This window comes from Thalassophryne amazonica, chromosome 6 (assembly GCF_902500255.1).
Source record: "Thalassophryne amazonica chromosome 6, fThaAma1.1, whole genome shotgun sequence".
NCBI lineage: Eukaryota > Metazoa > Chordata > Actinopteri > Batrachoidiformes > Batrachoididae > Thalassophryne > Thalassophryne amazonica.
Genome location: NC_047108.1, coordinates 85,719,485 through 85,742,515, shown reverse-complemented (window position 1 = coordinate 85,742,515; position 23,031 = coordinate 85,719,485). Strand labels below are relative to the sequence as shown.

Genomic DNA, 23,031 nt, shown 5'->3' with positions numbered 1-23,031 from the left:
GGATACTGTCTAGTTAGCCAAACGCGGCAACAGGCACTAAGTTTGGTGCTGAGAAGTACCTCAAAAATAACGAGATGGAATAATGTTATTCGCGTTGGAATTAAGATATGATTCTACACCGAGCTACTGACAGTCTTTTGTTGTCTGTGACAGTTGCAATCCCTGGGGGCTACAGTTGCACCTGCTAACTTCTGTTTGATGCTAAGGGCTGGTTTACATTCAGGTTACATAAGTGGATTTTAAAGATAAAATTCGGTTTAATGATAAGGTGGAGATGACCAACAAAGTTTAGTTTGCCATACGTGGAAAACTGACTGGTCTATTGGCAGTAATGGTCATTTGTTTTGTTGTCCCCATTTGTTTACCAGCAGAACTCTAATTACACCAGTTTTTACCAAAATATGTGTAATTTCCATGATGTCTAATTTTGATGGGCTGCCAGAACTATTATTTAATTAGTAGCTAACCACTAAATGGACTAATTTCCCTATCAAACCCTACTCTGTAACAGTCTAACTCCTAGGATCATTGCCCAGTGAGGAAATGACTTGAAACAGGCATTCAGAAATAAAATGTCTGTCAAAAATGTCCTCTTCAGAAATAGAGTGCTTTTCAAACTCAAGCATCGGTGTTATGTGAATAATTTTTGTTTGAAAGAGGTGATCACTATCTGTGATGCCACAAAAGGATGTGTACCAAATTCACTCTGTCTTTAATATTGGGAAAAGTCCTCTCCGGAAAGTATATTTGTGATAGTATATCATATCTGTGAGCTCATATATGCAAACATCTAACAGGTCTGAAACTTTGGGCATTCAAGTATCCCAGTCAGCAGTTAGATATGGATGAGTAACCTGACCAAAATAAACACTTTGATTTTTTTTTTTTGGTGCCAGTAACACATACTTGTGTACCCTGACTGTGAAACAGCCCATAAAGCGCTGGAGTAAATTAGCATACTGGTAGTTGCTAGTTTTTTTTTGTTTTTTTTTTTAGGGGGGTTTAAACAAAAATAACACATTTGCCATTTAGGAATTATGGTTATTGGTATATGCAATCTCTCCATTTCCAGAGCTTGTAAGTTCTTCAACAGACTAAATATAAGGATTATTTTTTAATACAAAATAAATCAGTTTTGCAGCCAATATAATTTAGACAAATCAGGATCGATACAGACATTTCTCAGTCACCAAGTACGTCTTGGACTTCATTTACATCAATCATAAAGAAATACAAACAGCATGATGATCCATGGTAAATCTGTCCAGAGTGGACAGTTCTCCAAAACCAAGTGACTATACATGAAGGAGAAGCATGTGGGAAGGCACAAGACACCCCAGCCAATTATAAAAGGAGTTCCAGGCTTCTGTGGCTGGGATTGCAGAAACTGTACAGAGCAAATTTTGTTGCATCAGCAGTTATTTTGGAAGGATTTGTCTTTCAAAGATGTGAAAATTCAGCTACAGTTTGCTAGAAGGCACATAGGTGACTGGAGCCATGATCTGTTGTCTGAAAGTACTTTTCTGCTCTACCAGCCTTGTCTGTCAAAGGTGACATCTCAAGATTATATGTACTGCAAACTTTTTAAGTGAAGTATTTTTATTGTCAACATGCATGGATGTAACCTAGAAAATTGCAAACCTTTATATTTTAGATGTTGAAATTAGAGAGGTACTTTGGCATTCTGCCTTGATTATATAGAAGAATTAATCATATTCACAAAGTATTTTCCCCCACTCTGTCAATTGACAAATAGTTTCTTTAATTTTATTTAAACTCAAATTGTTTTTCAGAACATGCCACATCATACTTTATGTCCCTCTTGTGTCTGGTCTTAAAGTGAACAAATGCATCATAACGATGATGCGGTTATATGTTGATATCATGACAGGCTGTGCAATGGCATCAGCATCTGCCAGTGTGGACTCCAAGGCAGAGCTGACTGCTCTTCTGGAGCAGTGGGAGAGGGAACAGCAAGGCAGCACAGAGGAGCTAGTAAACATCCTCACTAAGTAAGTAAAGGTGCTTTTTGTTTATTTGATATTGTTATGAGGGGATTGAAACATGCTAAATGTGTTTTTGTGATGCAACTTTCAGAATCTCAGAGCTTGTTGAAAAAGAGACAGAAGAGTACCACAAGGCTGATCCAGATCCTTTTGATGATCGACATCCTGGTATGGAAAAATAAAGTTGAACAATCATGGAAAGATTATAGGACCATTTAAAGGTGTCATACACTTTTTCTGCAAGTTAATAAAGGTGATCAGGGCATATTAAAAGTTAGAGCAAAAAAGGCCCATAGTCTCTTTGAACATGGCGGCAGTGTTGGGGGAAAATTTTGCTTTGATGGCTTTTTTTTTTTTCCTTAAATTGCAGATATATTTATGATGTGGAAAAATGCTTTTTTTTTTTTTTTTTTTTTTTTTTTTTTAGCAGATAAGTAACTGTTTAGAAAGAGATTTTTTTTTTCTTCCCCCTCTGTCAAATACAATGAAAAGGTATGTGCTTCATATTGACCTTTCACAATAAAAGTCCTAAATATACACTGTTCCTTATTGTCATGAATATATATCAATTGGGAGTGTTTTGCTAACAGTCAACTCTCTAAATTGCCTTAGAATATCATATATTTGAGGTTGGTTTTGTGAGGTCGTCACACGTTTCCACAGAATTTAGTGTGGACAGGCACACACAAGCACCTGAAGTTTACGACAGCTTGTGCTTTGATATGCAGAACATGTCACTCACTAGCAACAAAAAATGGCAGATTTCTTTTGTAGATTAGTTATGAAAAAATAAGCTTGTTGAAATGTTTTAAAAATATTTTTAAATTATTTAATCAAAGATTTATGGTGATGTGTTTGGTTTAATTTGTTTTACTTGACATTGCACATACTGTGATGTTATTCATTTGCATGCGCACATTGCAGTGACAATGCTTCAGTGATACTTGTATTATGCTACCCTAAAGTAGATCCTTTATCCTAAAAACAGATAAATGCACAGTGGGTGATCCAGCACATAGGTGCCTGAGTGTTGAGGACTCCAGTGGCTGGTGAAGGCCAAGAAGACACCCATATTTCACCTGGTTGTGGTAGATAATGGTTATATTAGAGATGTGGGGATGGACTGGTTGTCTGCCTGGGTGGTTGCTGTGCAGGAACCAAGGCAGTTCTATGGTGTTGTGTATGTGGCAAAGCACAGCATCAGCGAATGATCCCAATCCTGACTTGATTTGTCAGCAGTGTACTTACTCATGGGGTGGGTAAGGTGAGTCATGATTTGGTATTACATAAATAAACTGAATTATGGGATTTCTTTTCTTTTAATTAAAAGGACGGGCTGATCCAGAATGCATGTTGGGACACTTACTGAAGATACTTTTCAAGAATGATGACTTCATGAATGCAGTAAGTAAGCATGTCTTGAATGGGTCGGCCAAAGTTAAAGTTTCTCTAATTTTGTTAAAATGTGATGCAAATTATTGGTTGAGTGAATAGGGTTTTAAAAAGGAATAGTTTGCACCATCTGTCTTACCTAGTTATCATGTTATAGGATAATATGTCATAGAGTCCAGTGGACATCCGTCAGAACTATTACATTTATTAATCTTATTAGCTCAACCGATAATTTGCATCACTTTTTTCTGAAACTGGTGCCACTTTTACTTTGGCCCCCGGTGCAAACTAAAATTGACCTTTGTCACCATTTTTGCTGTTTTTACCCCATAGCTTCATAACATTCAGTCAAAAAAGAGTCCAAACTATACCTTTGTGGAATCTTTGTGATCAGACAAATAATGCTGTAGAGTTTTAAATATGATAGGAGCATTTTAAATTTTGACACCTTTGTAATTCTTACATTGACCTCTACCTGGCTGCCTATTGGAAAAAGTCAAGTGTATTTGTGCTGAATTTGGTGCTTATACCATCATTTGAAAAAAATCCTCTGTAAATCCTCTGTTATCTGCTGCACTACAGTGAATTAGTACTCTTTTCCAGAAAGCCATTATAAGTGTATTTGAGAATAAATTTTTGCAATTTTCCTTTTTTCATAGCTTGTGAATAGCTACGTGATGACGAGCAGAGAATTTTCACTCAATGCTGCAGCTTGTCGCTTACTTCAGAACATCATGCCTGGACTAGAGACAGCAGTGGTCTTTCAGGAAAAGGTAGGTGTTCCAAGTTCATAGTGAGGGTAACGCCTTCTTTCCTCTTCTTAAGCAGTCTTTTATTTTAGGTGTTATGTTAGCCATGAACAGAGGTGGGTAACACCGGCTTTCTTGAGTAAAAGACCAACCACATATTGGTTCCATCCTCCAAGTAAACAAGCTGATTCTAAAAAGTTAAACTCTTCAGGCAGGTAGTTGAACTAATTGGTGTTTCTGTGCATCAGATCTGGACAAATAATTGAATTTAGATCATTGAAGGCATGATAGAATGCTCCCTCTTGTTTTGTTTTTCAATATTTCACACATCACCAGAGATGAATGCTGAACTGTCCATATCGCTCCAAGGTTAAAATAATGTTCAAACAGTTGTATAATCTTAACAAATATCATCCTGATATTGGAGGTGCAAGGAGACATGGTGACACCACCATTTCTTGTGTGCACCTTTAAATTCAAAGCAGCAGTTAAGATTTGTATACACAGGTACACGTAGGACCCTTCTGGATCTGAGGGTGGAGTGAGAATTTTTAAGTGTAATGTGAAACTGAACAATAACAAGAGGTACGTGTGTTCAGGCAGTTTTTGTTGAATATCAGAGTAGGATCATGTAGCAAGTTATCAGGTCAGTGGAACTATTCAGTTGTTTAATAAGGCTGTTAAATTTAGACAAGTATAGACAATATTTGTACTTGTACTAAAAATGTTTTTGTTTGAGGAGTCACAGTCCAACTTGAAAGTGAGTTGTACTTTGACCAAAACTGTCTGTAAAGCCCCGGTCACAACCCACCGTGCATTTTTTTTTGCCGTACGTTTTCTGTGGATGCCACGGCCACTATGTTTTTGTGAAAATGTACGGAGGCAGTAGCAAGAGGGAGGGAGGGAGTACTTTCAACGCACGTCTCTAGGAGCATAACGATAAAGAGAGATGACAATAAAGCTGTGTGTGTGTGTGTGTGTTGGGGGGGATGTCGCTTTTCTTTTTTTATGAGCGGGACCGGAGCCTACGTACGGATTTGGTTAATTCAATAGTAATTGAATGAAAATGTGCTGCTTTGGATCCGTACTGAGGCAGTGCTCACAACGTGCGTCATCTGCACTGCTGGTGAATCCGTAGCCTGACCGCAGCGAAAGTTCTGCATGCACTAAAACCTCTACGGCGTGTCTGCGTGTTCCTAAATTTGTACTGAGGCAGTACTTACGACGTACGGATCTCCAAATTTAGCCCACGTTTTTGCAAGTACACTGCACGCACATGCAAGTACGGCGGGTTGTGACCACGGCTTTATTGATGTTCGATTGCTCTATGCTCAAGAGCCTACAGCATAAAGATTTAATTTATTAAAAGTATTTTGTAAAATGGTAGTAGATGTTTTAACCAAAAACTGAGAGTATGTTGGAGAAGACCTACGTATATTGACACTTTAAAAACGATTACAGTATGCCGGAGTTTTCTGTGTCCTCCCCTCGATCACCTGGCAGTAAATGCGTTTTCTTTCCTAAATTTACACAAGCATTGATGAAGGATACATAAAATGTATCAAGTGTCCTCTAGGATGTTTACATTTTTTTTTTTCCTTCTGTTTGTGTGTCAGGAGGGCATTGTTGAAAGGCTTTTTAAGTGGGCTCAGGAGGCTGAGCAACCGCTCAGAATCTATGCTACAGGCTTGTTGGCAGGCGCCATGGAGAACCAGGACATTGCTGCCAATTACAGGGAGGAGAACTCTGTTGTGGTCAGTAGGGCTGCTGCTAATTTGAAATGTCTTTTGTGTTGAGCAGTAAAGTAGTATGTGGTAATGCCTCTTGCCTTACAACATATGATACAACACAAACCATCAGAACAATCTGCTCAGCTTCAGCTGGTGGAGCTAAGTAGCCGCTCTTGAATAATTTCTTATCTGCTTGAACTTGACAGGTCCCACTGATGCTGCAACGACTGCATGAGCTTCAAAATAAGGATGCTGCAATCAAAAGAGAAATCAAACGCCCAAGCCCCAGGAAGGCCTTAAGTGAGCCTATGGTGCCTTTGGATGAGGAAACTGTTGACGGTGGTTTTGAAGAGCAACCCTTCACACTGGCTAGAATTGGAGGAGAGAAGCCAGAAGAGGACAACAGTGAAATTCCTTTCTCAACCATCGAGCCTGAAAATGAACTTTCTTTCCGTTTAAACTCCCCTCATAAGACCAGCAGTCGTACAAACTCGACTGCTAAAACCATGATGAAGCCCATGTCTGCCCCCGGTCCGCTGACATACCAAGGCGTTCTTGATGGTAGCAGTTACTTAAAGAGGAAGTTTGAAAAGGAGAGTGGTAGGAATGCAAGGCAGAAGCTGAATTTCTCTTTACCAGAGCCAGAAAGGAGCTTCAGTGAGCTTTCCAACAGTAGCTGGTCTGACATGAGCCCTTGGGTGATTGGTAACAACTATCAGCTTTACCCCCTTACCCCAGAGATCGAGCAGCGGCTCATCCTTCAGTATCTTACACCTCTGGGGGAATATCAGGAGGTTGGTCTACTACTGTCAACTGTGTTTAGTTAATGCACATTATGCTGTATGTGTCTCTGACATATGTCATTGGCCTTTGTTGTTGCTACTTTTCTCTCAGTAACATTTTCCTTGTCTTATCAGAGACTTACCAGCAGATGTCAGTCTTTATTTATTATTATCAAAGCAGTTATCCAGTCCTGTGTTCTCCCTGAGTTCCTGCAGTGATGCTGTTCTGTCTGCTTTACTTGATCTCTTTAAATTTTGTTCTATTTAATGATGAAAGTTGGGTAGCTTAGAATATAAAAAATATTAAAAAGTTGTTGCTGCTCCTCATAAATGAACAGAAACACTTTCATTTAAAAGGCAGAAGAGGAATATTTCCCCTTTGAAAGCCAAGAGAGGTCAAAGCCTGTCCTTCTGTGCTTGTGGTGGTGGTGATGGGGTTGCAGCTGTAGTGTTATCAGCTGGAAGCTGCTAGTTCTCTGCCCAAGAGGAGCTTAATTGCCATCAGCAGCAGAGCTTCTGTCGTCCTCACCACTGAATCTGACATGATGTTCAAACCCAGTAGTGTGTGAGCTGAAATAAAGCAAGTGCAGATAAACTGGGAAAGAACAATTTCTTTTTTTTTTTTTTTTTTTTTTTTTTTTTTTTTTTTATTAAATTGTATCATTAGTATTTTCATTGTATTTTTGTTTGGGTTCTTGAGAGTGGGAGGACACAGTTGTAGGGAAAACACTGATTCTGTTCTGACATAATCTCTCGCATTTTTGATCCTACAATTAACAAACCTAATTTACTCAAACACTAATTCTAATACTTAACTATTTACAGGTTTCAGAGGATTGATGTAGTTTTCATATGCTGCATCCCATTTATCTTTTTCTCCTTATGTACAGCTCCTGGCAGTTTTCATGCAGATGGGCGCTCGTGAACTGCTCATGCATTATATGGATCTTAAACAGACTAATGATGTTCAGCTCACCTTTGAGGCTCTCAAGGTACATTCTCTATTTTGCAGCTGACATAGTCGAGACCCTCCATGATGCTGAGTCACCAACTGAAGTTTCTACCTTTCTTTCTTTCATAGTACCTGGCATCTCTGTTGTTGCACAAGAAGTTTGCTGCAGAGTTTGTGGCTCATGGAGGAGTTCAGAAGTTGTTGGAAATCCCTAGACCATCAATGGCTGCTACAGGAGTGTCTCTCTGCCTTTACTACCTAGCCTATAACCAGGATGCCATGGAAAGGGTACAACACACAGTGCACATATGCAGACATGCATATTTTCATATTTATCTTGTCACCTTTTATGCAAAGAATGTATGTTTCATAGGAGCTCAGAGATTTTTGATTATCATAATAATGTCTCTTGTTTCTGTTAACCTAAAGACAATATGACAATTTAGTTACACCTAAAAAAAAAAAATTTGTTTTATATCAGCGGAAGTATAGATAGTGACACCTTTTTTGTAATTATACTCATTAGAATTTACAAGTTTTTAGTTGTATGAGTCACAGTGAAACCAGTCAGGGAATTGCCATTTCTTCAATATCAATCAAAAATTGAAAATTAAATTGAAATTGATCAGTCCCCAGTTAAATTGTAGATTAACACAATGCCTGGAGCTTCCTTAAGGATAACTGACAATTCTTTGATAGCATGTTTCTGCTGTAATATGTGTATATACCCACATATAGACATTAATACATAGCCATCTAAAAATATTCTCAGGTTTTTATGAACACTTGATGTATGTATTACCCAGTAGTAGTGGCCTTCTATATTTGTATTCATTGTCTTCATCTCTCCTGTCAAGGTGTGTATGTTGCCCCACTCCATCCTGTCAGATGTGGTTGGCTACACGCTGTGGCTGTTGGAATGCTCACATGCGTCTGGCTGCTGTCACGCCACCATGTTCTTCTCCATCTCCTTTTCTTTCCGGGCTGTCTTGGAGCTTTTTGATAAGCAGGACGGGCTCCGACGCCTTGTTAATCTGGTACGTCATACTCACATTTTTTATTTATTTATATTTTTTTTTGTGACATTACATACCAGCTGCTTTGTGCTTACTAATGTGTGATGTATTTACTGCTTCTAGATTAGCACATTGGAAATCTTGAACCTTGAAGACCAGGGAGCGCTGCTGAGTGATGATGAGATTTTCTCCAGCAGGCAGACAGCCAAGCACACCTGCATGGCTCTACGCAGGTACTTTGAGGCCCATCTGGCAATCAAGGTGGAGCAGGTCAAACAATCACTGCAACGCACAGAAGGGGGTGGCCCAATTCACTCCCCACCATATTACAAGGTAAAAAGGGATGTGGTTGAGGAAAAACTGACTATATGACTTGTTTTATTTCTCTCTCTTTTTAAATTTAATTTGACAGAATCAGTTATATAGATATCAATGTGTACCTGCTCTTCACCAGGCAGTCAGCTATGGCCGCGAGCAGGTGGTGGAAATGATGGAGTTTCTGATAGAGCATGGCCCACTCCGACTGTACTGGGAACCAGCAGAAGTATTTCACAAGCTGTCTTGTGTTCAACTTCTCCTACAGCTCATTTCTATTGCTTGTGATTGGAGGACGTACTATGGCAGGTAAGAGTCAGATGCTCATGGCTGTTGTCTTTTTTTTTTCCAGAAGTATAATTGTATCCACATTCATTTTTGATGTTGGGATGATGTTTTTGTTTTCCTGTAGGAGTGATACTGTCCGTTATGCCCTAGACATCCTTGGTATCCTCACAGTAGTCCCAAAGACTCAGTTGCTGTTGTCAGATTCTGTTGCTGTGCTCGATGAGGGAGGAACCACTGTTTCTACTGTTGGTAGGATTTATCAAAAATATTTTATACATGAAATTCTGTAGGAATGCTGTTTTCAGTACAATTAGGTTTTTATTGTCATTGTATACTGGATACAACAACATTACACATCCCTTGGTGCTACAAAAAAACAATGTAAAGCAAGAAAAGGTGCTATACAGAATTACAGCATAAAATCTCAGTATTGTATGTATGTGTACACTATTTTACATTAAGCTGGTCCTACACGGTCAAAATGAATACTCATACAGAAACAAGTTTAGGCAGCATCAAGTGCTGTTACTGCGTTGGGATAAAGAAATATTTTTTTAAATGTATTTGTCCAGGTTTTTATTGTTTGGAATGATTTGCCATTGTCTCTCTGGAACTGTACATTAAAGGAGGTAATAATAATAATTTATTTGCATTGGACTGTCGCGGTAAAATTCAAAGTGCATCACATTTCATGTAGCCATGAAAAGAAAAATTTAACACAGTGGATTGAAATAGTAATAACTATTACTTAATATTTTATTTGTATTCTAGAACAAAAATTAACACACCCTTAATAATTATAGGCAGTTGAGAACATGTGGGTCTCTTCTTAAACGCATCGACTGGTAGACCATTCCACAACAGTGGTACACGATAAGAAAAAGCTCTACCACCTGCTGTAAGTGCTCTTTACATTACGTGAATGTAAATATTCCCATCAGCACTTTGGATCAATGTCCTTGGACAAAATTTAATATAAATTCAGAAAATTGAGGAACACACATTTCTTTTTATTTATTTTTTCCCATGGAATGAGCATAAGGATTAATTTGGGGAAGGTAGTACACCATAATGTTCACAAAGTTTAATGGCATGCTGTAGACTTACTTCCCTTTTTGTCTTAAAATTACAAAACATGCCCGTCACTGTTAAGGATGACACAACTCCAGTTGCTTCTGTTGAACTAGACTTTCTCATTTAAATCTCTATTTATAATGGTTTTTTTTTTTCCACAGGAATGAGTATAGTCCTGGGAGTGGCAGAGGGAGAGGTATTTGTGAATGACGCAGAGATTCAAAAGTCAGCCCTCCAAGTTGTCATCAACTGTGTCTGTGCACCAGATAAACGCATGTGCAGTATCGGCAAGTTCATTGCAGGCACACCCCGTCGCCGTCTACCCCAGCAGACCAAAGCCAGTGAAAATGTGCTCACCAAGATGTGGAATGTGGTGCAGTCCAACAATGGCATCAAGGTAGATTGTTTGATTTTTTTTTTTTTTTTTTTAAGGCTATTGTTGATCAAAAAAGCAGCCTCAAAATCTCACTATTACTGACAGAAAAAAAACCTTTTCTCCTGAGCAGAGAGAGAGCAAATAGTTTGTAGGGCCTCAGACCCACTAACATGCACAAAGTCATCAAACAGTAACCATTCAGGGTGCAGACCTTAACATGAGGACTTTAGAAATTTGGAAAACCTGGCCAGAAATAATGAGCCGGGTAGAAATCTATCATCTCGGCATGACATTGGCTGAAATACAAGGCAGCCTTAGCATGTGTATCAGGAATATATAAAAGTTCATTGAGCATTAGTGCTTATATACTTACCAAAAAAGTGAGGTGTTTGGGTCGGGTGTATCCTGAATTGCGTGCAAAAGAATTTTCAATCACTTCTGTTTTGCTTAACAGTTTATTTCATGTGTCCTGTAGGTACTACTGTCCCTTTTGACAGTGAAGATGCCCATTACAGATGCAGATCAGATTCGAGCTCTCGCATGTAAGGCTCTGGTGGGTCTGTCTCGCTCCAGCTCGGTCAGACAGATCATCAGCAAACTTCCTTTGTTCAGTAGTGGACACATTCAGCAGCTCATGAAGGAGCCTGTGCTGCAGGACAAACGAAGTGAACATGTCAAGTTCTGCAAGTTTGCAGCTGAGTTGATAGAAAGGATTTCTGGGAAACCCTTGTTGATCGGCACCGATGTGTCTTTAGCATGGCTGCAAAGGGCCAGTGTGGTAGCTCAGTCTAGGATTACCTTTCCCGAAAAAGAACTGCTGTTGCTGATTAGGAACCACCTTGTGTCCAAAGGCCTTAATGTCACAGCCACTGCCCTCTCCAAGGAGGCAGATCTCCCCATGGCTTCTCTGTCTCATTCTTCTCATTCATCTTCTGCTTTCCCACCTGTCACTGTTCCTCCCTCAACTGCTTCCCCTGTTCCCACTCTACCCCGTACACCACGGCTGACAAATGGTGTAGGGTCAAGACTTGGGTGCCATAATTCTCATTCATCAAACCCAGGGTCCAGCCATTCACAATCCCGCCCCTCTACGTCGCAACCAATTGGGTCGTCATCGTCTGTTGTTCCCTCGGCATCTATCCCTCAGTGTAGCAGTGGCTCTCCGTTGATTGGCCGAATAGTGTTCTCTCGTGAACGGACGTCAGGGTGTGGTACAGCGAGCTGCAAGAAAACTCGAGTATTGAGGCAGAAATCTGACCATGGTGCCTTCAGTCAGAGTCCTGCAATGAAGAAGCAGTTTGACAGACACCTGCCTTCTCCTCCTGCATTAGACGGCATAATCACAGAGTACTTGAGGGAACAGCATGCACGCTGTAAAAACCCTGTGGCAACCTGCCCACCATTCTCCCTTTTTACTCCCCATCAATGTCCTGAGCCCAAACAGAGACGTCAAGCACCAACCAACTTTACATCCAGACACACGCGAAGAGTTATTTATCCTAAATATGGAGGGGTAGATGGCGGATGTTTTGACAGGCATCTTATCTTCAGCAGGTAAATGCTTAAAATTTCTCTACGCTTTGTCAGCGTAAAGATTACTGCAAGTTATTAAAATGTGGGTTTTCTTTATTATCGCCATACTGTTCTGTTTGTTTTTCCCAGGTTCCGTCCCATCTCTGTGTTCAGGGAGGCAGATGAGGATGAGAGTGGATTTATGTGTTGTGCCTTCTCTGCTCGTGAACGCTTCCTTATGCTCGGAACATGCACGGGGCTGCTCAAACTCTACAATGTGTTTACAGGACAGGAGGAAGCTAGCTACAGTTGTCACAGCTCCGCAATCACACACCTAGAGCCCTCACGAGTCAGTAGAGAGGCCTCCACATTTCTCACCGTTTCATATTTGTTACAGGTCTTGCTAATTTGAAACTTCTTGTGAAAGATGTGTAATTTTTTTCCTATTTTATGTCAATCATTTTAGGATGGATCCTTGCTTTTGACATCTGCCTCTTGGAGCTTCCCGCTGTCTGCACTGTGGGGCATGAAATCAGTGTTCATTATGAAGTAAGTGATGTGTGGACGAAAGCATAAACTTGTATTTCTATACACCCACAAACAAAAACATTTTGGAATCACCATGGGTGAATGTTTTTGTTTGGGGAAAAAGTTTTCGTGGCTGTTTATGTAAAACATGTAAATCCACGGACAAGAAAAATATGTATATTTTAGAGGTTGGGTGTAAGCCCGTTGCTGTATTTGAGGGCCACTCTGAAGGCTTTTTAAGTTGAAAATCCCTGAACTTGTCTGAAACACACCATGATTTTACTGCGGTTCATTTTCAGGCAAATAAAAGGAGTCATATATAATTTCATGGGAGGAGACGTTTATTTTTGTCATTTCTGTCTAAAGTCAACTGTTTTCTCTGACAAAAAAAATAAACCCATCCTGCCCTCCTCTTGGGTGCCTTTTTGTTAGTGTACATTTTAAGCTAGTCATTAACTGTTTATTATAGAAACAAATCCTACGCGGAGCAAGTTGTAGTTTTAAGAAAGACTGAGATGAAGAATTTCTCTGGGCTTTTATGCCAAGAAAACAAATGGTGCTATATGGGCATGCTACAGGAGCACCATGGACTCAATCCACAGATCTGTTGAGCCATAAAAAGTGAAAGTGGTGCCAAGTTCACCTTTATTATTCTGATCTGCCGATATTGTGCAAATCCTTGTTATTTTTAGACAAAAATACAGTTTTGTGCAAAAATGCTTCAAAAGCATAATGAGCGCTGCCATTGATAGAGGGTTTATCGTGACGTTCTTTTACTAGCTAGAGAATCTTGTTTGCTACCAGTGATCACATGGACATTTTGAACCAATCAGAGTGCAATATAGCACTTTGATTCTCGATCAATAGCCGTGTTAGCTGGATGAGGGATTTGACTTGGAAATAAAAGTAACAAATGCATGAAACAAAAATTGCAGAGGATCATAACACAAGAAAGTATAAAATGTATTTTTATCTGGTAAGGTGAATTTAAATTTCTAATCTTGTATCACTGGCATTGACACTCTTGGACATGTGCTCTACAGCGGCTTGCAAATGTATTCATACCCCTTGGTATTTCATGCATTTTAATTTGTTTATGGCATTTCAAATACAAAAAGTAAATCAGGCTTCTCAATATAAATTTTTTAAATTATCTTCCTTAGACTCAAACTGAAAGTGAATCTCTACAACTTGATATAAATTAATGAAAAATATAAAACCAAGATGATGGGTTGCGTAAGTAATCAGCCCCTTTAATATAATACCTGAAAGCAGTGGTGGGTACAGCTAACCAAAAAGTTAGCTTCGATAACCATTAATCAGAAAACTGAAAAGTAATCTTTTATGACAATAAACCGATAAACTGCTAAAAAAAAATGTATCTTTATTACACATAACCAATAACTATTAGTATTGATTTGGACGCAGCCACATCAGATTACACTGTCGGCTTCTGATAAACCAGTTTCACTTTAAGTGACGCAGGGGCTTCTGGGTAAATTCAAGGATCACAAACACAAAGAACACACGAAAAATGAGTAAACAACAAAATAAAACCCCATCACTGTCATCATCTTTCAAAAGCAGTAAAACACAGTATTAGAAGTCACAGTCATTTACGAGCTAAAAGCTGCTGCTTTTTTTTCGCATGCTTTGAACCCTGCCGCTTAAACAACCGAAATACATCCATTAATGCACTGATTGGCAGAGTAAAATACACGTAGTAAATATAAATTCTTACCTGTTAGTTTCAGTGGGATTCATCTGAATAAATCCACATTTTAAATCCAAAACAGTGTCTAAACATGAAGAAAAGTCCCTCCCTTTGTACACACAGCTGCGCCATGAGAGCTCCTCTCCCCCACCGAGTCTTGGCGAATAAATTACAGCCACAAAGAAATAAAATGTTAAAATTATTCTCTTTTGTTTTTGTGTCGAGTGGACAAGCCACTGTAACGTGCAAAGTGAACCTGAACTACACTACCCACAATGCTCCCTGCGTCAAACGGCCAATCACGTTTTGTGCTTAATGATGATGTCATCAGCAAGCGACAGCCAGTCTGCTCCGTGGCTAGAAACACACAACAAACGGACTAAAATGTTTGATTTTAGGGTTTACAAACATTTTTGACTGTTAAACTTTACCAGCAAAGAAAAATTTAGCGGAACTTAATTTATCAGAAGATAATTGGTTTGATGATGGTTTTAAAACTTATCTGAAAACCTAATCCGATAGCAAAAAACATTAGCTTCGATAAGTATCTGCTATCGGATTAGCTGAACTGTGCCCACCACTGTCTGAAAATAATCAGTTTTATTGCCAGTTTTCTTCAGACGAGTCAGGGGATGGATACATGAACATTTCCAAGTCACTGAATATGTCCTCCTCTGAATATGCACAGAGCAGGGTTTTATTAAAAAGAAGACCGGAAAGTTCAGCTACAATTTGCCAGAAGGTACGTTTGAGATGCAAGCTGAGATTTAATGTTTTGGTGAAAGAAAATCCTCCTCTGTACCACTTCATTATGAAGCTGTATAACTGGGGATACAAAATGCAAAACATGCGCTATGCACAATTTCTTCAGCCACAGAAGCCTGTAACTTCTGGGTGTACAGTGTTTTTGAGAACTGTCTACTCCACACAGATTTACCGTAGAGTGCCATACTGTTTGTATTTCTTCGTAACTGATGTAAATAAAGTTCAAGACGTATTCAGTGACTTGGAAATGTTCATGTATCCATCCCTTGACTTGTCTGAAGAAAACTGACAAACTCGTCATTTACAGGTATTAAACCAAAGGGGCCCATTACCCATCTTGGCTTTTATATTTTTAATTAATTTATATCAAGTTGTCGAGATTTACTTTCAATTTGAGTCTAAGGAAGATAATTTAGAAATTTTATATTGAGAAGCCTGATTTACTTTTTGTATTTGAAATGCCATAAACAAATTAATATGCGTGACGTACCAAGGGGTATGAATACTTTTGCAAGCCACTGTATATGTATAGAAAATTCATTAATTACACTAAAATTGATTATTTCAATGTTGGCAGTGCCTGTGTTACATGGAACGAGGAAGCTTTTTTTTTTTATTTATTTATTTTTTTTTAATTGAGGCATGAAATCATTGTGTAATATTGTATGTTAATATTTCTCTCTTCCATCAAGGAATACGGTTTCAACTGCCAGAAAGGGCCTTTTAAATACCACACATATTCATAATTAGGGGCAGCATGCTGGCTGAGTGGTTAGCACTGTTGGCAAGAAAGGTCATGGGATCGCTTCCTACCTGGTCCTTTCTGTGTGAAGTTTATATGTTCCCCCTCTGCTTGTGTGGGTTCCCTCCGGGAGCTCCAGGTACCTCACGCTTCCAAATACATGCAGGTTAGGTCAACTGGCAACTTTAAATTGCCCGTGTCTGTCTAGTGGCCCTGCGATAGACTGGCAGCCTGTCCTGAGTGGACCCTACCTCTTGCCCAGTGACCACTGGAATAGGTTCTTGCTCCCCCGTGACCCTGAAGTGGAATAAGCAGGTATAGAAAATGAATGAATTAGTAATTCATTTACAGAATTAGTTGAAATAATTGGGATTTTCTTTGATTGATGCATCATGTGATATTGACTGATTGGTAGGTGGAGTGTAAACATTTTAAAGGAACTTAAAAAAAAAAAACTCATCACGGTGGTGACAAGAAGCAATTTAAATGCCAAATGTTCTCAATACATTTTGCATTTCATATATACAAATTTCTTTCATGATTAAGTCACAACTACCAACACAAAGGGCCGAGCTACAAACATCAAAAGCAACCCAATAGAACTGAGGGAATGGAAACAAAAACTGAAACAAAGATAACCCACTTGCCAGAGGCATAATTTATATAAGGAAACAAATGCGATAAAAACAGCAGTGATCTTAAATAATCTTACACACAGAACCAAGTTAGTGTTTGTTAAATTAACTGTTCTCATTGTTTTCAGGCATTCGTTTCTTGGAGACCATTATGTGGAATTCAGCAAGCTATCACAAGATCGCGTCATTGGAACTAAGGAACACATGGCACGTGTATGTATATCAGCTTTATTTCTCTCTTCTCACTTGACAATGTAAAATATTAAATGTCGAAACATTGTTAAAGTTACCAAACATGGAATGGTGAATGCTTAAGTTTTATTTTATTTATTTTTTTCTGCGGCAGATTTATGACATCCAGACAGGGAAGGTCACTCAGACGCTCAATAATCCAGATCTGGCAAATAACTACAAGAGGAACTGTGCTACATTCAACCCCACAGATGACCTGGTGCTCAACGATGGTGTTCTGTGGGATGTCCGCACAGCTCAGGCCGTCCACAAGTTTGACAAGTTCAACATGAACATCAGTGGCGTGTTCCATCCCAACGGCCTGGAAGTCATCATAAATACTGAAATTGTATCCTTCAATCCGAAATAGTTAAGTAATGCTATTCCAGTTCAACAGGGATTTGTTAATTAATTATTCCTAGAAACAAACGTAGAAATAATGGAAGCAACCATTTCCCACAGAGTAAAGGTAAATTTCAATCTCTTCAGTAAGGGTAAGAAATGTAGAGCATTTTCTAAAAGTAGATTCATTGTTCTCTTTCTGTAAAATCTTTGTCAGTTGTATGCAGGTACAGACTGCACATAAATATATACAAATTCAGATTTTTGATGAAGCACAGCTCCCTTGATAACATGTAAGCTTAATTCCTGGGGTAGCAATTTGGTTGACAGAAGGAAATGTGATATACAGTAGCAGATGGTTGTAAAGAAATTTAAACAAATTATGGTTAATAACGTGGCCAAGTTATGTTAATCATTGATGTAATGTTTGTTTAAAAATAGTTTGGAATGTAATAACACTGACACATAAACCGTTCAGTCCTCCAAATATAAAATTTGTAATCCTAGGTGTTTTTAAAATATTTGAATGAATGAATAGAAATCTTTCAGCATTTAAGAATTCTGCATTACAAATGTACATTTAGTCAAAACTGATTACAGTTGTTGTAACTGCCATAGAGAGGATTTTATTTGGGCAACACGGTAGCACAAATGGATTGTGTGCTTGCCTCGCAACAAGAAGGTGCCTGGTTCAAGGCCACTGATGCTTCATTCTCTTTGTATCTCTGGAGTTGATAGGATGTACTCGGTGTAAAACTCATGCTATGTCTTCATGCAAATTCATATTGACTCTGCTATAGTGAACCCTGGAACAAAAAAACAGAACACAAAATAAGATGGATAATTAAAACTAAAAATTTCATTCAAGTTTGATTAAAGATGTCAAAGCCTTGATGTCAGGTCTGGGAGTTTGACCATGTTACATATTGCCACATCAACCACATTGGGGTACTGGCTTGAGTTATGGATGGCAACCACCTGCGCAAACAATCTGTCCATCCCTCTGTCTAGAATGTAACTATCTGCCAAAGTCAGGTGAAACGTGGGCACCCTCTTGGTCTTGGTCTCTGCGTTCACAGGGTGCAGGACTATTGTGTGTCCTGAGGGTGAAGAAAAAGTCAGCGTGTTAGAGCTTTTTATCACCGCACCCCAGCTCTGTGGAATGATCTGCCTGTGCTGATACGACAGTCGGACTCTGTGGAGACTTTTAAAGCTAGGCTGAAGACACATTTGTTCTCCCTGTTTTAACATTAGTATTTTATATGATTGTGTGTCTTTTTATTCATTTTATTTCTTTTATTTCTTTTACCTTTTTATGTTTAAATTTTTTTATTGTTTTAACCTTATTTCATTTTATTCTGTTTTTAAATGTTTGTGAAGCGCCTTGAGGCGATTACTCGATTTGGCACTATATAAATTAATAAATTATTATTATTATAAATTATTATTATTATTGGTCTTCTCCAGTTGATGGGATCCTCAACACTGAAGCACCTGCATTCTGGACTTTGTAAGCTCTTCTGTTTCGAAGGCTAAGGTACCAGAGACCTTATCACAGCGTACTGAAACAAAAATATTTTATTATTTCATTTAAATTTACAACAGGTTTAGTTTGATACAAATGAAAAGAAATAGTCCTTAGTTTGGGTTTCAGTGGGACTTGCGGACCTTCCACCTGCTCCACACAGTTCCAGCTCTGGACCAGTGCCGAATAGTTTTCAACAACAATGGAACTGTTATCTATGGAGGTAAGTACAGCTCACACCATGATGACGTGTACAGGCGGCTTATTGTCAAGCGTATGTCTAAAATGTGTGAGACGTTTCTGAGTTCTGAGAACGGCTGGTTATTATGAAGCATGTGAGTGTTAAGAGAGAGGTGTGAACAAGGCCTGCAGAGGTGTGTGGTTTTGATAAGTCACTCTGAGCCATATGGGCAGAAGGCTGAATGACGTACTACAGTAAACCAACAGCTTCACACAAACATGAAGGAAATCCGTGCTGTAGTGCCTCTGTCTCTGCAGCACCTCTTGAACTGCACGGTATCAACAATTAAGTCGTCACTGTGATGCTGTCTGCAAACAAACCTGATCAAAGTGAATATACTTTCCCCACTTTCCTGTTTTTGTGTCCCTCTGTTATGATAGCAATGCTACAGGCTGATGATGAAGATGACATAATGGAGATGCAGGTGAAAACTCCCTTTGGTTCCTCATTCAGAACTTTCAATGCTACGGACTACAAACCAATCGGTAAGGTTTTCTGTTGCCCAAGCTATGACATGTTCACTGAGTTATCTTAATAGCACTAATGGCTTTGTGTACAACCCCTGGCAATAATTATGGAATCACCGGCCTTGCAGAATGTTCATTCAGTTGTTTAATTTTGTAGAAAAAAAGCAGATCACAGACATGACACAAAACTAAAGTCATTTCAAATGGCAACTTTCTGGCTTTAACAGACACTATAAGAAATCAGGAAAAAAAAATTGTGGTAGTCAGTAACGGTTACTTTTTTAGACCAAGCAGAGGGAAAAAAAATATGGACTCACTCAATTCTGAGGAGTAAATTTTCATCCCCAAAACTAACACCTGCATCAAATCAGATCTGCTCGTTAGTCTGCATCTAAAAAAGAGTGATCACACCTTGGAGAGCTGTTGTACCAAGTGGACTGACATGAATCATGGCTCCAACACGAGAGATGTCAATTGAAACAAAGGAGAGGATTATCAAACTGTTAAAAGAGGGTAAATCATCAGGCAATGTTGCAAAAGATGTTGGTTGTTCACAGTCAGCTGTGTCTAAACTCTGGACCAAATACAAACAACATGGTAAGGTTGTTAAAGGCAAACATACTGGTAGACCAAGGAAGACGTCAAAGCGTCAAGACAGAAAACTTAAAGCAATATGTCTCAAAAATCGAAAATGCACAACAAAACAAATGAGGAACGAATGGGAGGAAACTGGAGTCAACGTCTGTGACCGAACTGTAAGAAACCGCCTAAAGGAAATGGGATTTACATACAGAAAAGCTAAACGAAAGCCATCATTAACACTTAAACAGAAAAAAACAAGGTTACAATGGGCTAAGGAAAAGCAATCGTGGACTGTGGATGACTGGATGAAAGTCATATTCAGTGATGAATCTCGAATCTGCATTGGGCAAGGTGATGATGCTGGAACTTTTGTTTGGTGCCGTTCTAATGAGATTTATAAAGATGACTGCCTGAAGAGAACATGTAAATTTCCACAGTCATTGATATGGGGCTGCATGTCAGGTAAAGGCACTGGGGAGATGGCTGTCATTACATCATCAATAAATGCACAAGTTTACGTTGATATTTTGGACACTTTTCTTATCCCATCAATTGAAAGGATGTTTGGGGATGATGAAATCATTTTTCAAGATGATAATGCATCTTGCCATAGAGCAAAAACGGTGAAAACATTCCTTGCAAAAAGACACATAGGGTCAATGTCATGGCCTGCAAATAGTCCGGATCTTAATCCAATTGAAAATCTTTGGTTGAAGTTGAAGAAAATGGTCCATGACAAGGCTCCAACCTGCAAAGCTGATCTGGCAACAGCAGTCAGAGAAAGCTGGAGCCAGATTGATGAAGAGTACTGTTTGTCACTTATTAAGTCCATGCCTCAAAGACTGCAAGCTGTTATAAAAGCCAGAGGTGGTGCAACAAAATACTAGTGATGTGTTGGAGCGTTCTTTTGTTTTTCATGATTCCATCATTTATTCCTCAGAATTGAGTGATTCCATATTTTTTTCACTCTGCTTGGTCTAAAAAAGTAACCGTTACTGACTGCCACACTTTTTCTCCTGATTTCTTATAGTGTTTCTTAAAGCCAGAAAGTTGCCATTTGAAATGACTTTAGTTTTGTGTCATGTCTGTGATCTGCTTTTTTTTCTACAAAATTAAACAACTGAATGAACATCTTCTGAGGCCGGTGATTCCATAATTTTTGCCAGGGGTTGTATAAACGAGCTCCTGTCTTCTAGCTCCTCAGACATGTATATAACATCTGACCTGGCAGCAATTTCATAAGGTGTCAATATATATGACAGGATGTAGTACCCATTTAACCCCTCCCCCCGCAACCACCACAGCCAGTATTGTAATACAAAAATTTACCTCACTATATGGACCACCAATAGAACCCTGGAATTTAATTTACATATAAAATATCAGTTTAAATCTCAGGGAATATATTGAAATAATAGTGGTGGCTCTTTTTCATATTTCCTACATTGTAGTAGTTAGAACACATAAATAATTACTCTGATATTTAAAAACAAAGTATTGTATCTTGAGAAAGTGACAATCTGGATTATTTGTTCTTTTCTCAGCAACCGTCGATGTTAAGAGGAACATATTTGACTTGTGCACGGATACAAAAGACTGCTACCTAGCTGTGATTGAGGTTAGTTTTTGGATGGGAATGGATAACCACACACACACTGAAGGTGCATTCATAATGTATCCAACCTTGGGTTGCGAAAAATACAATTACTCACCTGGGGGTTTGAAATCCTAATCCGCTTTTAAGTAGTTTCTTTGGGACTGCACACACTTCTCCCAGTAGTTCTGCTACATTGTTGGAAGCATTTCTGTAAGACCTCTTTGGAATGGTGTCCAGCTGGGCCATTGCATTCCACATGATGTCTTCTCACAACTCAAATACAGTCTCTTTATAGGGTTGTTTGATCTTGGGGAACAACCAAAAATCAGAGGGAGTCATGTCAGGAGAGTACTGAGCCTGATGAATTACAGGAATGTTGTTTGAGCAGGAAAGCCTGTATCAGCTGAGCGGAATCAGCGGGTGCATTGTCATGATGGACCTGCCAACTTTTCATACCCACAGATCTGGGCGTTTGTGGCGCACAGTATCACAAAGACAATGTAGGATCTCCTGATAATACTCTTGATTAATATTACACATAGCGAGCACCTGGATCGTGTGACACCACATCGCGTTGCTGCTGTGGTGGTGGTGGGGCGGGGGGGGACAGACACTAAAAACCTCCAAGCTCCAATTTTTCACGAGTGGCACGCGATTCCTCCTTTGTGTGCCAGTCGGCTTCAATCGTGTTATGTGTGAAGGGGCCGTAAATGAAGTCTGTATTCTGTCCATCACTTGACTTGTGGATGGCTTACCAGAACGTGCTTCGCTCTCCACTGATGTGCGCCCATTTTTGAAGCAGTTATACCACTCCTTTTATTTGCATTATGCTCATGGCATCAGTGCTAAAAGCCTGCTGAATCTTGTGAATGGTTTCCACTTGGATATCACCAAGCTTTTACCAAAATTTTATGCAGTCTTTGCTCAAGTTATTCCATCATGTTGTAGCAAATGAGAATCTGACAGGTGTTCACTCTGACTGCTATCAACTGATGTGCTCTGTGGGTGGGGAAAAAAAATACCACGCATGCGCAAAATGGTTCCCTACAAGTCCTCACCAAATGACAACTTGCATATTTCATTTGTTTCTGTGGGATAAAGTAAGGTCAGATGCTTTTTGAGTGTGCCTTTATTTATTTATTTAAACATTTATTTGTCATTTCTTTTTCACGAAAGACAAAACACTAGCACATCATTTACAAAGGTGCAAGCACAATTAAAGTGTAGTCAACAAGCTACAACCCGAAATTCGTGAGCATCCAATCCCAGTGTACTAATCATAAGCCCTATGAAATAATGATCAATAAAACACAAATAATATAATACAACCCCAATTCCAGTGATGTTGGGATGTTGTGTAAAACAGAATACAATGATACAATGATTTGCAAATCCTCTTCAACCTATATTCAGTTGAATACACCACAAAGACAAGATATTTAATGTTCAAAATGATGAACTTTATTGTTT

At 39.0% G+C, this 23,031-nt stretch overlaps 1 protein-coding gene across 2 annotated transcripts in view; it reads left to right on the top strand.

The window, feature by feature from the left end:
* The window catches only part of LOC117512546 (DDB1- and CUL4-associated factor 1-like), a 54,491-nt gene that overhangs the window by 642 nt on the left and 30,818 nt on the right, over nucleotides 1-23,031 (top strand). For both annotated transcript variants that reach the window (XM_034172656.1, XM_034172655.1), the window contains exons 2-22: nucleotides 1,892-2,012; nucleotides 2,098-2,174; nucleotides 3,337-3,410; nucleotides 4,058-4,171; nucleotides 5,764-5,901; nucleotides 6,084-6,671; nucleotides 7,550-7,651; nucleotides 7,741-7,899; nucleotides 8,469-8,648; nucleotides 8,751-8,960; nucleotides 9,082-9,251; nucleotides 9,355-9,479; nucleotides 10,466-10,701; nucleotides 11,156-12,234; nucleotides 12,343-12,541; nucleotides 12,659-12,741; nucleotides 16,705-16,789; nucleotides 16,923-17,156; nucleotides 18,804-18,897; nucleotides 19,296-19,400; nucleotides 21,509-21,582. In XM_034172656.1, coding sequence (XP_034028547.1) covers nucleotides 1,900-2,012; nucleotides 2,098-2,174; nucleotides 3,337-3,410; nucleotides 4,058-4,171; nucleotides 5,764-5,901; nucleotides 6,084-6,671; nucleotides 7,550-7,651; nucleotides 7,741-7,899; nucleotides 8,469-8,648; nucleotides 8,751-8,960; nucleotides 9,082-9,251; nucleotides 9,355-9,479; nucleotides 10,466-10,701; nucleotides 11,156-12,234; nucleotides 12,343-12,541; nucleotides 12,659-12,741; nucleotides 16,705-16,789; nucleotides 16,923-17,156; nucleotides 18,804-18,897; nucleotides 19,296-19,400; nucleotides 21,509-21,582 — 4,239 coding nt within the window. In that variant the 5' untranslated portion in view covers nucleotides 1,892-1,899. The remainder of the gene's footprint in view (nucleotides 1-1,891; nucleotides 2,013-2,097; nucleotides 2,175-3,336; nucleotides 3,411-4,057; nucleotides 4,172-5,763; nucleotides 5,902-6,083; nucleotides 6,672-7,549; nucleotides 7,652-7,740; nucleotides 7,900-8,468; nucleotides 8,649-8,750; nucleotides 8,961-9,081; nucleotides 9,252-9,354; nucleotides 9,480-10,465; nucleotides 10,702-11,155; nucleotides 12,235-12,342; nucleotides 12,542-12,658; nucleotides 12,742-16,704; nucleotides 16,790-16,922; nucleotides 17,157-18,803; nucleotides 18,898-19,295; nucleotides 19,401-21,508; nucleotides 21,583-23,031) is intronic.